We start from the raw sequence: 14,428 nt of genomic DNA on the forward strand, positions 1-14,428 counted from the left end.
TCCTGACACAGAGAGAAATTAGCCTCTCTCTCCCCTTCCCTTCTTTTTCCCACCAGACCCTGTCCCCTGGGTCTCACACCAGAATAAAACAAATCAGGTTCTTAATAAGAAAAATTTAATTAAAGAAGAAACAGTAACAAATTATCTTTGTAAATTTAAAATGGAATAGTACAGGTCTTTCCAGCTATAGACACTGGGAATTACACCTCCAGCTAGATATTACAAGTGCAAATTAAATCCTTTCACCAAAAATACAATTGAATCCTCCAGCCAATACATATTTGCAAATAAGAAAACAACACGAAGCCTAACTCGCCATCTACCTAGTACTTTACTATTTGATCTGTAAGAACTGTCTTTCTCTCCAGTCAGGGAGATTGGAGAGAAACCTGGTTGCACGTCTGGTTCCTCTGAGCCCCCAGAGTGAACAAACCAAAAACTACAACACACACAAAAACTTTCCTCCCTCAAGATTTGAAGATATCCTGTCTCCTGATTGGTCCTGGTCAGGTGGGACATGCCAGCTCACTGAACTTATTAACCCTTTACAGTCAAAAGAGATATAAAGTACTTCTGTTCTATTAACTCCTACTATCTGTTTATGACACCCTCCTTCTCAAGTAGGGACAAAGGTATATGCGCTGGAGAGTGCTGCTGTCACTTAGGACATTGCATTTACTCAAGATATTCGTGGTGAACTCCGGATCCCATTGAAGTCAATTGCAAAACTCACATTGATTTGAATGGGTCAGGATTTCACCCTAGATTTGCTTATGGTCTTCCTGGTGTTGGTGACTATATACCAAGACGACAGGTGCAATAGATGTGTCTAGACAAACAGATCAGTATAAATGGGGAAATGGGGAAGCGGGGGGAAAATCTGTGAGTTGTGTCATTTGGGAGTATGAACAGGAGCTAATTATTTCCATAAGTTCCTTTGTACTAACACCTACACACAGATATTTAATAAATAATTTCTGGCTGGATTAGCTTCTTTATTTTGATTTAACTCTTATTATAAGTATTCATATTCACTGATAGAAGAGAAAGAAATTTCCTCTCCTTGGTTAGATTTGGAATTATTTTTGGAAACTTTAAAATATACATGGCTTGCTCTAAATTTTTTGCTTATTAAAGAACAAGTGTTTTCACAGTTTAGTATTCATTTAAACAAAAAAAAGAATGAGAGGGCTAAAATACCTCCTTTCGGCAAAGCAACAATTTTGCAGTCCCCTGGGATAAACTAATGCTTTAGAAATGTCTTCTACTGTCATTGTCCATGCTTCATTTGATGCCCTTTAGAATCATTTTGTCTGTTCAGTGTATGTGGGGAGGATAGTTGGGAGATGAAGGCATAAGGTATTAATATAATCAAGTGGACATTTGGGGAGGGAAAGAGTTGGCAGTCCTGACATGAACTGACATTAACCAACTTCTATGTATTTCTTTGTTTTAAACATTTTACTTATCTATCCTTGTGATTCTGAGGGGGAAAAAATGGATTCTGGCTAAGGTCTTAAAATTGCTGCTAAAAGGCAATTAACTGTCCAATGTCTTTGAAGTCTGTTTTATAGCTTGTTAGCTTGCTTTAGTTGCTGGGGATACATTTTATTTTTAAAATGCCTCATTAGAAGCATATTTAGTGAATAAAGTTATCATTGCACTCCTATGAATTGTAAACTGGATCCAGGTTTAGTGTGAAACATCAATTTCTTACTGATCCGTTCAAATGAGGAATCAGATATGGGCTTTTGTTAGTATTTTGGCTGCAAATAGAAAAGAGGAGATGGAAGTAAGAAGAGTAGGCAAGTTAGTTAAACTGCAGGGTAGAAATGGAAAATCAGATTGAGGGTATGTTGGGTTTGAAGTTTCTTTCATACATAGGCAAAAATAGAGCAGTTTTTGTCTCATGTCGATGAGGCCAAGAGGGTTCAAGACTGCCAAATGAAGCTTTTTTCTCCTGTACTGGCTGACTTTGAACCTGCATTGAAACAGTGCTTTATGGAGTTGATAAACTTTGTTTGCTGGTTTGTGTTTTCCAGAATTTCTGAGATATCGATGGAAGTTGCTGAAGAAGGCAATGTGTCTGGAATGAGTCGTCGTGCTCACTTGATTGAGAAATGTGACTGCCCAGTGGGCTATTCTGGCTTGTCATGTGAGGTACAGTTTTTGGTTAACCTTCATTAAATGTCTTTACTCTGTATTCGTCTTTCATGAGTAATGGTATGAGAAGAGTTTCAAATAATAACTATGCTTAACTAAACCGCCCATTCTCCCTTGATTTTATTCCCTCTGTTCTTTCTCTCCCAGGTCCCCATCATTCAAAGCCTTTAAGCCAGGGATAGGCAACCTATTGCATGCGTGCCGAAGGTGGCACTTGAGCTAATTTTCAGTGGCACTCACACTGCCCAGGTCCTGGCCTCCGGTCGGAGGGACTCTGCATTTTAATTTAATTTAAAATGAAGTTTCTTAAACATTTTAAAAACCTTATTTACTTTATATACAAGAATACTTTAGTTATATATTATATACTTATAGAGAGAGACCTTCTAAAAATGTTAAAATGTATGATTGGCACGAAAACCTTAAATCAGAGTGAATAAATAAAGACTCAGCACACCGCTTCTGAAAGGTTGCCGATCCCTGCTTTAAGCACTTATTTAACTTTAAGCAGATGAGTAGTCCCATTGAAATCATTGGAATTATTCATGTGCTTAAAGTTAAGCACATTAAACTTTGCTGGATCAAAGCCTCAGCACCTAATTGTGTGAGCAATGGAAGTCATTGAAACTTGTTGAAAAAGGTGAGGTTTATACAGTAGAGCCTCAAAGATATGAACACCAGAGTCACAGACTTACCAATCAACCAGATACCATGTGGAACTGAAAGCGATCAGTCAGGCAGCAGTGGAGACCAACCCTCTCCCCAGCAAATACTGTACTGCCTCGGGCTTTACCTCTGGGGTTTAGGGCTTCGGCCACGGGGGGTTACGGCTGCAGCTGCAGTGGGGTCCAGGGCTTCAGGTGGGGGTGGTGGCCTCAGATTCTGACTCTTGGGAGCACCAGGGCTCAGAGCTTTAGACTGGGGGAGCCTTGGAGCTTGGGGCTTCAGCCCTGCAGTTCAGTTCCTGGCTTCAGCCCCACGGGAGTGCTGGTGCTTGGGGCTTCAGCCCCGCAGCTCAGTTCTTGGCTTAAGCCCCATGGGGGGGCACTGGGGCTCATGGCTTTAGCTACAAGGGGAGCGCCAGTTTCAGTCTGAGCGGTTCCTCCATAGCTAAAGCCCCGAGCCCTGTCCCCCATCCCTGGCTAAAACTGGGAGTGGAGCTCTGGGGAGCCTCAGTGCCTGCTGCAGGGCAGAAGCCAGGAATGGAGCTGCAGGACTGAAGCCCTGAGCCCCAGTGCCCACTGTGAGGCTGAAACTGGGAATGGAGCCTCAGGGCTGAAGCCCTGAACCCCAGCGCTCCCCCCAGGTCTAAAGCCCTGATCTCTGATGCTCCCACGAGGCAGAAGCCCTCAGCGCCCCTAGGTGTCTCGAGGGTCAGAAGCTCAGTACCCTCCCACCCGGAGCCCTGACACACACACATGCGCGCGCGCACACGCACACACACCCCCCCTCACCCTGTGGCTGCAGCCCCATCCCTACTGTGGCTGAAGTCCATAGCATCTTGTTCAGAGTTACAGATCAATTCAGAGTTATGTACAGCCTCCATTCCCAAGGTGTCCATAACTCTGAGATTCTACTGTATTAGCAATACCTTGGTGGGCGTGCTATCACTCGCTTCTGGAGGCTAGCTTACAAATATCCCTTCATGACTATTTCTTAGAATGCTCAAATACTGCCACTGGCTTGGCATTTTCTTGGCCAGTTCTCTGCAATGAATTTGAAGTTAAGTACTTGGCAAAATAGCTATGAACTGACAGAATATCACACATTCTTATTTATCACTGTAGCTGGGTGGATGCAGCCAAATATTGTCAGTGACTTTTGAATGCTTTAAAACAAATTCCTTTTAAGTTCATTCACATCCCTTCTGCTTGTATTTTAAAAAAATTGTCTCAAATGCATTTATAGGCATGAGTGTTCCCCCAAAACCAAGATTTTTAAGTGGATATTACAAAACCTTTCCCTGTAGTGACTTTTGAATTTATACCTGTGCAGATTCATATTGAAAAAATTAATCTAAGTGATGCATTCATCCAGTTAGGTAATAGAAACAATAAGTAGCCTTTGGCTTCAATAAAAACAGCTTGAATTTTGAATATTAATTATTCACCATGAGTCATGAACAAACTATAGACTAACAAATATGCACAGTAGTTATTTGGTGAATTTCACTTAATTTTCAGCTCATGACTTGTCCACAAACAGATAGTAATTTCTTTGAAATTTTTCACCAGACAGTTATGTATTATTGCACCCCAAAAAACTTCATTAAAAGAACACTGTTAAGGTTTCAAAGTCAAACACCCAAAAGTAGAGCTGTGTAGAGGATAGAAGTTCCATTTCATTAAGTATTTTGAGTTTTGAAAATTGAGCTTTCATCATAATGCCCAAAATCAAAACAATTTTCTTTTGAATTTGGTCAAAATGAAACCTTACTGACTCAAAAAAACCTGACTCAAAATTCTTTCAACTTTTCAATTCTCTGCAAATTTTGTTTTCATTTTGAATCAAACCAAAACTTGTTTTCAATTTTTCAAATTGCAAGCAAACCAAAAAATCCATTATTCACCCAGCTCTTATATGTGGTAATGTAATTAGAACAGTATCATAATGCACACTTTCTGGGGAGGAGAGATAAGGTTGAAGTTACAGAGTTGCCATTTCCTGCTTAATTGTGCAATTTTAATACTCTCCCAATATATATTTTAATAGAATATTCTATAAAGGATTAAGCCCCCTTATTCCAGTAGGAAAAGAGAAAAATCTGATACCCAGTTGCTTTTTAGCCCATGCTAATCAGTAGTAAAGCTTGTCCTATCATCTGGAATCATTTCTACTGCTTGGCTTAGTCCATATCCCAAAATTGCAGTTGTAAGAGCTATGCATATAGTATTTTTGCCTCCGATATTTCAGAGATGACATTGGTGTCCAGAATTTGTATTCAAGTGCGTGCCCAAAATATAAGGGTAAAAGAGACCTTTCCTGATAAGCACTTGCTGGTATCTTTCAGATATAGTTGTGGAAAATGCATTCAACATCCTCATAATTTACTTCATATTATAACCATATTCTGTGTCATTTCATAATTTTCAAATCAATACAGATGAGAAAAATGTCAATAGCATATTAAGTATCAGAGGGGTAGCCGTGTTAGTCTGGATCTGTAAAAGCAGCAAAGACTCCTTTGGCACCTTATAGACTAACAGACGTTTTGGAGCATGAGCTTTCGTGTGTGAATACCCACTTCGTTGGATGCATCTAGCATATTAGACAAATGAATTAGAGTTTCAACTTAGGTGAAGTCTTACCAAAATTGCATATTTGTACCCTAATCCTAAGGGATCTCAGCACTTGTTAAGAGTTCCACTATACCAGTTTGTTTTGGACAAGGACATTTTTGAGGGGAAAAACTAAGAATCTATAGTAAGGAGCAAAATTACTTCCACTTGAGATTATTCCTTTAAATTAGAATTCCTCACAAGCCATGGTAAAGGCAGATAGACTGTTTCTGTGCTTCACTGATTTTAACATATTCTAAACCAAAATAAAAGTGAGTTGAGATTACTTACTTCTGACTTTAAAGAAAATAATTGTGTTTCTACTTTCTCTCTTACTTAGATTCTTGAATGGGACACCAATGATTATAAACTTAACATACTGCTACAGGCTTTTGTACAAACACAGTCAAGCACATGTGAATTAACACTTCACTCAAATATCCCACTTTTGATAGTGCAAAGCTGCTGCATAGTCTACTTCAGTTTCCCTTCTGTTTTACTCTGCATCCATTTTACTGCCATGTAATGGAGGCAGAACTCCCACCTCTTCAGAAAAGCCTAAATCCTCATCAAGAGTAGGATATGACCTCATTAAGACACGCTTAATAGTATTTGGTGATCTGTTCTGTTGTACATTATACTATAAAACTGAATATCTTATCTATGAGGACCAAGGTAGGTGAGGTAATGTCTTTTATTGAACTAACTTATGTTGGTGGAAGGGGCAAGCTTTCGAGCTTCACAGAGCTCTTCTGTAGGTCTGGAGATTGTAACCAGAGTGTGCAAGCTGAATATATGATGGGACAGACTGTTAAGCGTGAGAGGTTGTAGACCACTTCAAATAAAGTGGCCAATTAACACTTCTGCAGTCATAGGTGAATGGAGGGTTAATAGGCAGCAGGGTGCATTACAGATTGTTGTAATGGGCTGTAACAATGTCTTGGTTAAGTCCATGAATTTTAGTGTCCAGCAGAGTTATGAATTTAAGTTCCCAGGCTTGTCCTTTTAAGGTTTTGTGCAGGTTTTCTTTGAAGATGAGGACTAAGAGGTTAAATATGGAGTAGGTTTGTTTTATACCCCGCCTTCTTCCTCCCCCCCCCCCCCAAAAGCATTTGCCCTCAGCTGATAGGGTGTTTTTATCTCTTATCATTTTTCTGTGTGAGTTCATTTGAGAGCATAGCAATTGTCTGATTTCACCCACATAGATGTTGTTAGGGCATTTGATGCAGTGAATGAGGTAGACCACATGTGCACTAGGCATGTGTAGGACCCATGAATCTTGAAAGATGTGTCATGGGAGGTACTGATCATTGTAGCACTGGAAATAGGTTTGCAGGTTTTGCATCTGTTGTTCTGGCCTGGTCTGGTCTCACTATGAGTTGGTTTGTCCTCGTCTATGGGAGCTTTCTTCTGATGATTAGCTTGGCAAAGTTGGGGGGTTGTTTGAAGACCAGAAGTAAGGGTTCAGGAAAGATTTCTTTCAGGATATGGTCCCTCAAGTATGGGTTGTAATAGTTTGATGATACTGTAAGGCTTTCTAGAGTGGCTCACGAACATAGATGCCAACCTCAGGGCACAGTGCCAGAAACCAGGGCACAAACCTCAAACTGTTTTTTGTTCTATCTTACCACCTGGCAAGTCTGCCTTTTTGATAGATGGTCCCTTACACCATCTATCACAACACTATTCAGTATGCAGTGATGTTGTAGGCATATCAGTCCTGGAATATTAGAGAGACAAAGTGGGTGAGGTAATATCTTTTATTAGACCAATTTCTGTTCGTGAAAGACAAGCTTTCAAGCTTACACAGAGCTCTTCTTCCAGTCTGGGAAACTTATTCAGGGCTTATCTTCATGTGCACTTTAGTGAAGACGCTACTATGCTGTCAGGGGAGCTTCTTCTGTTGACACAGTGCTGTTTACATGGGGGTCGGGGGGTTAAGTCAGTATAACTAAGTTGCTCAGGAGTGTGGATTGTTCACACCCCTGAATGACATAGTTATACCGATATAGGTGTGTAGTGTAGACATAGCCTGAGTCACTGCTAAAGTTTGTTTAGCATATATAGATAACACATGTTTCAAGGGACCTTTCAAGGTAAAGTGGACAGTTTAATTACTCTCCCCCCAGTCATAGGGAGGAAAGGGCAGAGTGGAAGAAGCTGAGGGGGGTTATTATTGGCTATAGGTTGTTGTAATAAGCCATAATAAATCCAGTCTTTGTTCAATCCATGGTTTTTAGTGTCTAGCAAAGTTATGAGTTTAAGCTCCCAGGCTTGTCTTTTGAAAGTGTTGTGCAGGTTTCCTTTGAGGATGAGGACTGATATCTAAGCATCTTGGGGATCCCTTGTTTATGCGTAGAAGTATTGCCATCTCCAAATTCCAAGCAGCATAATGTTACAGAATCTTTGGGTCAGGGATTTTTGTTCCCTTCCCCCAGAGTTCAAACTGTGATGAGATGAGGGTTTGTGCACATCCCTTCTTCATGGGTGTGAGGGAAGCAATCAACAAAGTCTTCTGTCTGCTGATGTTCCACAATGGTCTGTCTGGTGTCTATAGGTCTTCTTTTGTTGGACAGGAGACTGCACCTCTTGTGGTAAACTAGTATTTCAGACTCAGTAATGCTTTTCCTCTGACTGGGTGGGTGGGGTCTTCCAGCTTCATAGCACACATTTTTATAGTTACAAAGCAAACACTTAAATATTACCTTATAACATGGGATACAGATATTGTAAGTGAGACTAATGCATCCAGCAACTCACAAGCATTTCATAAAGTCCAAACACCAAATATAGTGCTATAAATCTAATACCTATTTTAACAACACTAACACACAGGTGAGCCACACTGGTTTTCAGCCATTCTTTTGTCAGTCTTCAGTGAGACTTAGAGGCCTTGGCATGAAATGGCACCTGCGTCTGCTAGCATAACAGATACCCTATATGTGTTTTGATGTTGGGTGACAGGTGATAACTAGGAGTGTGCAGTCAGTGGGGTTTGTTTTCTGTACTGAAGCAGATTCTTTGGGAATATTTGGGTGGCTCATTCTATGATGAGATTTACTTCTTTGGTGGCGTGTCCTTGTTTGATGAAGGCTGCTTTAAGTGTGTTTAGGTATGTATCCTGGACTTTTACTTCAGAGCATTTTCTGTGGTATCTCAGTGCCTGGCTGTAGATAACAGATTTCTTAGAGTGTCTATGGTGGTTACTGGATCTGTATAGGTAGATGTGGTGATCTGTGGATTTCTTGCATATAGTGGTCTGTAGTATTCCATTGTTAAAGCTGATGGAGGTGTCCAGGAACTTGATACTGGTGTGGAGGTGTTCTAAAGAGAGTTTGATAGATGGGAAGTGGTCGTTGAAGTTGTGGTGAAAATTTATGAGGGAGTTTGGGTTGCTTGTCCAGAGGATGAAAATATCATTGATGGATGTGTGTTGCATTTGTCCAGAAATTCGTCCTCAAGGTGGCCCAAGGAGAGGTTGGCATACTGGGAAGTGATCCTGGAACCCATGGTTGTTCCCATGGTTTGGACAAAGTGTTGTTGTTAAATGTAAAGTTGTTTTAGTGAGGAGGAAATGGAAGAGTTTTGCAATGTGTTTGGAGTGGATTTCTGAGCTTTGTCCATTGTCTTGTAGATATCTGAGGCAAGCAGAAATGCCGTCATGGTGAGGGATGTTGGTGTTCAGGGAGGTGACATCCATGATGGCAAGGATGGTGTTCTGAGGGAGGTTGTTAATGTTGTGGAGTTTCTGGAGGAAGCTGGTTGTGTCCTGGAGGAAACTGGTCCTCTGGGTGGTGAGTGGTTTCAGGATTGTTTCTGAGACCCAGTATTCCTTCAGTAACAGTGCTGTTGCTTGATATAAGGGTCTGAAGCAGTCCTTTGTTTGTTTATCTTGAGAGGCATGTAGAAGATCCTTGGGGTGGGTTTGTGGGGGTTGAGGTTGTAGAGTTTCTCTTATCTATGTACACTTTCTCCTAATGGGATGAAGCTCCAAAACAATCCTGCTTTGGTTAGGATTTTTTGTACTGTCATAGCTGTGTGCTTTCAGAGATCCGCATTCATATACTTACATAATAATGTAGATGAGGGGTTTGATCTTGAAATGAAGATGAAGGGATTGATTTTGCATGTCGGCTTGGTCACAATCTTTGGTGGGCTCTCAGAATTTTATTACCAAGTGGAAAAAAACAAATCAAGAATAAATTTTATTAGAGCTCTTATTATTTTTAATTCTTTACTTTTATAGTATTTAAATTATACAGATATAAATAATGCAGTCATGAAGACATTTTTTGCTCAGTATCATTGGACATTTGCTTGTTTTCCATCAAGCACATATTAACTTGTCAAATCTGAAAAACCCACCAAGGACAAGGGAAACTGAATCCTCCTGCTTACTCCTTGTAGCCCATGCAACAATTTTATTTTGGAAATAAACCTCTTTCTCAAGAAATGAAGGGAAGGATGCTTGATGCACAGTGAGAAAGACTGGGTATTTTGCATGTGAATGAAAGGTCTCTCTAGCTGCAGTATGAAAAGACTGATGCTAGGGCAGTGTTCCAGGGATTTTGCAATAATGTTTCCAATTTTTGTTGGTTCTGCTATTTGTAAAGTACTGTATATTGTTTCTAACACAGCTGGAGGCCTGGCAACTTGTAAAAGCTGCTGATGGTGAAGATGAGCTTGCTGTACTCCCAGTATCTGTCCATTATGTGATGATCTGTTTTCCTTCTTGTAGGCATGTTCTCCAGGATTTTATAGACTGCCTTCTAGATCATCTGGCAGGAGACCTGGCCCAACCCTGGGCACCTGTGCCACATGTCAATGCCATGGACATAGTAATATGTGTGACCCGGAAACCTCCATATGTCAGGTATAAATCATAGGCTCTTCCTAACCTAGCGCGCTATGTTCTTCTAAAATTAATCTGCTGTGTGCCAAAACTGAAAATCTGGAGGACATATTTTAATCTCTTGCTTTAAAAAGAGGACATTTTCAAGGTTGCCGGACCAAAAAAATTAGCCTATCTTCAGAGTTTTCCCAGAATGACTTTCCTGAATTGGGGATTCCAGTCATGTAATGTATTTTTTCTCCTCCAAACTACTGCTTGTTGAAGCAGGAAACCTATTGAAGAAGGTGCTCCTCTTGGGGCTGGAGATACAAGAGAACCTGGGGAATGGAGATAAAAGGGGCTAGGTCAAAGCGCCTAGGGAAATAGCTGCAATGGACTGGAGTAAGAAGTATGCACCTGCTGTTTATAGGTTCCTGGGTGGAATCCAGAGTAGTGAGCAGGCCTGGCTTTCCTTGCCAGCCACAGGTAAAGGAGCATAAACCCCAAGCAGGGGACAGGCCTAATCTGGGAGCTTGAACAGAAGGGTTTATTTGAATTGTCTGAGTGGACCACAGGGCCAAACCACTGAAGACCCATCAAGGTCAGCCAGCAGCATGCAGGAGGCACCAAGGGTGAGAAAAGGACTGTGATACTGCACTTTGCCACTTGGAGGCTCTCCAGAGGTGATTGTCCCATTACACCTGTAAGCCCAATATGCAACTCACTGTTTGTTTCACAATAAACAACATGCTATTCTGATAGACAATAACATGCCTGCATTGGTGACACATAAGATGGAGTGTTAGTTGTTTCTCCTACTTTGACAGCTGGAGCAAAGAAAGAAAGGGAAAGATAGATGAACAGGATGGGAAACTGCAGGAATACATGTGGCCAGTTGCAGGCGTCCATTCCTCCTCCATGTAAACCCATATGTAACACCCACAGCATGTCTTCTGGAGAGTCTCAAAGAAGGCAGCTCCAGTGAGAACTGCATCAGAGACAGTAATGAACTCATTCTGGGAAAAAGATCCCTTGTGTCTAAGAATGTTTCACTCCCTAGGGCTGGGAACAAAATACAGTCTACTTTCTTTCTCCCTTCTTCCTCACAGAACTGCAGGCATAACACTGCTGGCGATCATTGTGAGAGGTGCGCAGTTGGATTCTATGGGAATGTCCGAGGATCTCCAGAGGACTGCCGTCCTTGTGCGTGTCCTCTGACCATTCCCAGCAACAAGTAAGCCTGTGGCATTAAACTGCCTCTTCTAGCCAATAATATTGTCTTGGTCTCACTCAGTGTCCTTAGTCAGCTGTACAAAGTATAAGTGCATACTAAAAAGTGTCCAATCCACTTTCGCTAATTGATCTTGCTGAAAGAGTCAGGGACTGCTCCCTTGCTAATTAGTGATGAATAAATTAATAATGGGTGCAAAATGCAATGCTCCACAGATAATGAATGTGTGTTACAAAAGATTTCTCGTAAGTGAAGCTAGAGCAGAGCTCAAGTACAATGTAGCCACAAGGGAATTATAAATAGACTTTTGCTCATATATTGTGTTGGTATAAATGTATTACAGTGCCTTTCTCTTTCTGCTGTGCAATTTATTGATTCCTTATTTAATGTTACATGAGTTTTAGGCAATTTGTGAAGGATAGAATAGTTTATTCGCAATGCAGTTATTGCAGTATCCACTTTATTGGTTGCTTTATGCTAATGAACCTTCCCACCTTGATACTTGAGATTTGTTTGTTATTGTGGTGGGAGGCCCAAGGTGCCATCAGGAATCATTCTTTGTTGCCTCTATAAGACGTTTATGGCACATAATCTTTCTTTTGAAAGGCTGAGGCCATACAGCTTTCTCCAAAGCCACATTCTGTGTTCTTTCTCACTGATTGACTTTTAGGATGTGCTAATAAGTACTTTGGTCAGTACACTTCCTCTTTGAGATGTCATCTTCTGTCTTCATCATTTGATAATTTTGGGGATGGTTTTGGTTTTTTGGGTAGGAATGGCTCCTATTTCCATCCTCAATACCCAAGATTTTACTGATCTTTCACGTGAAGCAAACGGCATCAAGAATTCTTTCAGAGTTCATAGGTGCTGAGTCTAGATCAACCAAAGCTATTACTTACGGATGATTCAAGATGTTCCCTTTTCCTCAGGAAATTGCTGTGCAACCTTCGTAGCTCTTCCAAGTCTTATCAGTCCGGCCAATGAAAGACTTGAATGCGACTTGAATCCAGGTTTCTTCTGTAGCAGTGCAGAGCTTTACCCCCCCGGACATGGTCCACCTGCCTTATTTATAACAGAAAATGTTTTTTGGTATTGATTAGTTCAACCTTGGATTTGATAACTGCCAGCTTGATTATATTTGTTCCACTTTCTTGCTACAAGCTCTTTGAGATAATATTAGTGGGGGGGAATCAGATTCAGCCACTCTATTGTAGCCCCATAATAAAACTGCAGACACATAGGTGAAATACACACGAGCTGGTAATTGGATGACACAGATTGACATGATAACATTTTTTGAAGAAATAGAATTCAATTATTTTTAAAGTTTTACAAGAACACAACTAAGTTTAAGGCTTTAAATTTTTAAAGATGTTTTTGTTTTTCTGCACAATCAGCATTCTGCTTCAAATATGATGAGTTGAAAAACTGGAGGGAGTAAGTTGCTTATGGGTATGTGGATCTATTTTTATGCAGTTGAAAATGTGTTGGATAATGAGTTTGTGAGTAGTAGATCAATTTATTTACATCTTATGCAAAGGTGTAATTTTTATTACTCATTCAAGCACTATTGATTTAATGCATTATAAGGATGCTGACTGCAGTATACCAAATGGAGGAGTTCTGGGTCACCACCACCTCAGTGCTTTTTCAGCATTAATCTGGTTTGGCATTTCCCTGCACAAATACTTGGATACATTTTGTAGCACTGCACCGTTTTAATGCTTAGCTTAGCCACCACCACCCCTCTTTTTTTTTTTTAAACTGTGAGTACAGGATCCTGACTTACTAATATCCCAACAGTACGCTACTATATACATATTTCACGGGTACACACTACAGTCACCAATTTACCATATGCATATGGCATAGCGAACAGAACTCATTATATTCTGCATCTAAAATACACACATTCACTGCTTGAGCTAAAAGATATTATTCTTTCATTAGGGTAGTATTAGGGCAAGAATGTGTGATCATCACAAACAATTTTGCCAAAGTCTTTAATGACTTCTTCCTAGTCAAAGCTCAGAACCAGTATTCCATACCCATGCTTCTTGGTCTGTTAGCCATCTTTAACATCATCAACCATGCTTCTCTTGAAATCATATCCTCCCTTGGCTTCTGTTACTCTATCCTATCCTGATTTTACTCCTCCCTCTCTGATTGCTCCTTCAGAGTGTCTTCAAGAGGTTCTGCCTCATCCTGCTCTGTCCTGGGTCCCCTTCTCTTCTCCCTCTACACCATACCTCTGGGTATGCTCATCCACAAACAAAGAATCAGCTGTCACCTCTCTGCTGATGACTCACTGATCTACCTCTCTACTCCAGGCCTGTCTCCTTCTGTCTCAGCTGAAATCTCAGCCTCTCTCTAACATCTCCTTGTGGATGTCTAGCTGTCAGCTCAAACTCAACATGGCTAAAACAGAGCTCATAATCTACCCCTCACTTCCGAAGGCCTTCTCCCAGCACCACCATTCTGCCTGCCTCTTAGGCCGAAACCTTGGCATCAATTACTCATGAAGACAAGCCCTAAGATAATGGCCTTTCCTATCCATGCACACAACTAAAACTCTTGTTCATCTCATGTGTTGATTACTGCAATATCCTTTTCTCTGACAAACATAGTTTTGTCCTGCTCATATCTATTCAAAAATGTTCCTGCAAAGATAGTTTTCCTAGCCATTCACTTTGACCATGTCAATTCTATTCTTTGCATCTCTCTACTGGCTCCTTTTCTCTGTCACACCAAACATAAACTATTCATCTTCACTCTTAAGGCCTTACATGGCCTCTCCACATGCTGCCTATCATCTCTCACCCATTATCAAGATGTCAAACCCCACCTCCAAATCAGCTCATGACATCAGCCTCCATTATGCGCTATTTAAATTTTCAAACAAACACCTTTGTGCTTTCTCTCTTG

General features: G+C 40.8%; 1 protein-coding gene across 4 annotated transcripts in view; it reads left to right on the forward strand.

The window, feature by feature from the left end:
- Positions 1-14,428, forward strand: part of LAMA2 (laminin subunit alpha 2) — a 490,975-nt gene that overhangs the window by 352,848 nt on the left and 123,699 nt on the right. For all 4 annotated transcript variants that reach the window (XM_075063935.1, XM_075063936.1, XM_075063937.1 and 1 more), the window contains 3 exons: positions 2,043-2,160; positions 10,180-10,314; positions 11,382-11,506. In XM_075063935.1, coding sequence (XP_074920036.1) covers positions 2,043-2,160; positions 10,180-10,314; positions 11,382-11,506 — 378 coding nt within the window. The remainder of the gene's footprint in view (positions 1-2,042; positions 2,161-10,179; positions 10,315-11,381; positions 11,507-14,428) is intronic.

Source organism: Chelonoidis abingdonii, chromosome 3 (genome assembly GCF_003597395.2).
Source record: "Chelonoidis abingdonii isolate Lonesome George chromosome 3, CheloAbing_2.0, whole genome shotgun sequence".
Taxonomy (NCBI): domain Eukaryota; kingdom Metazoa; phylum Chordata; order Testudines; family Testudinidae; genus Chelonoidis; species Chelonoidis abingdonii.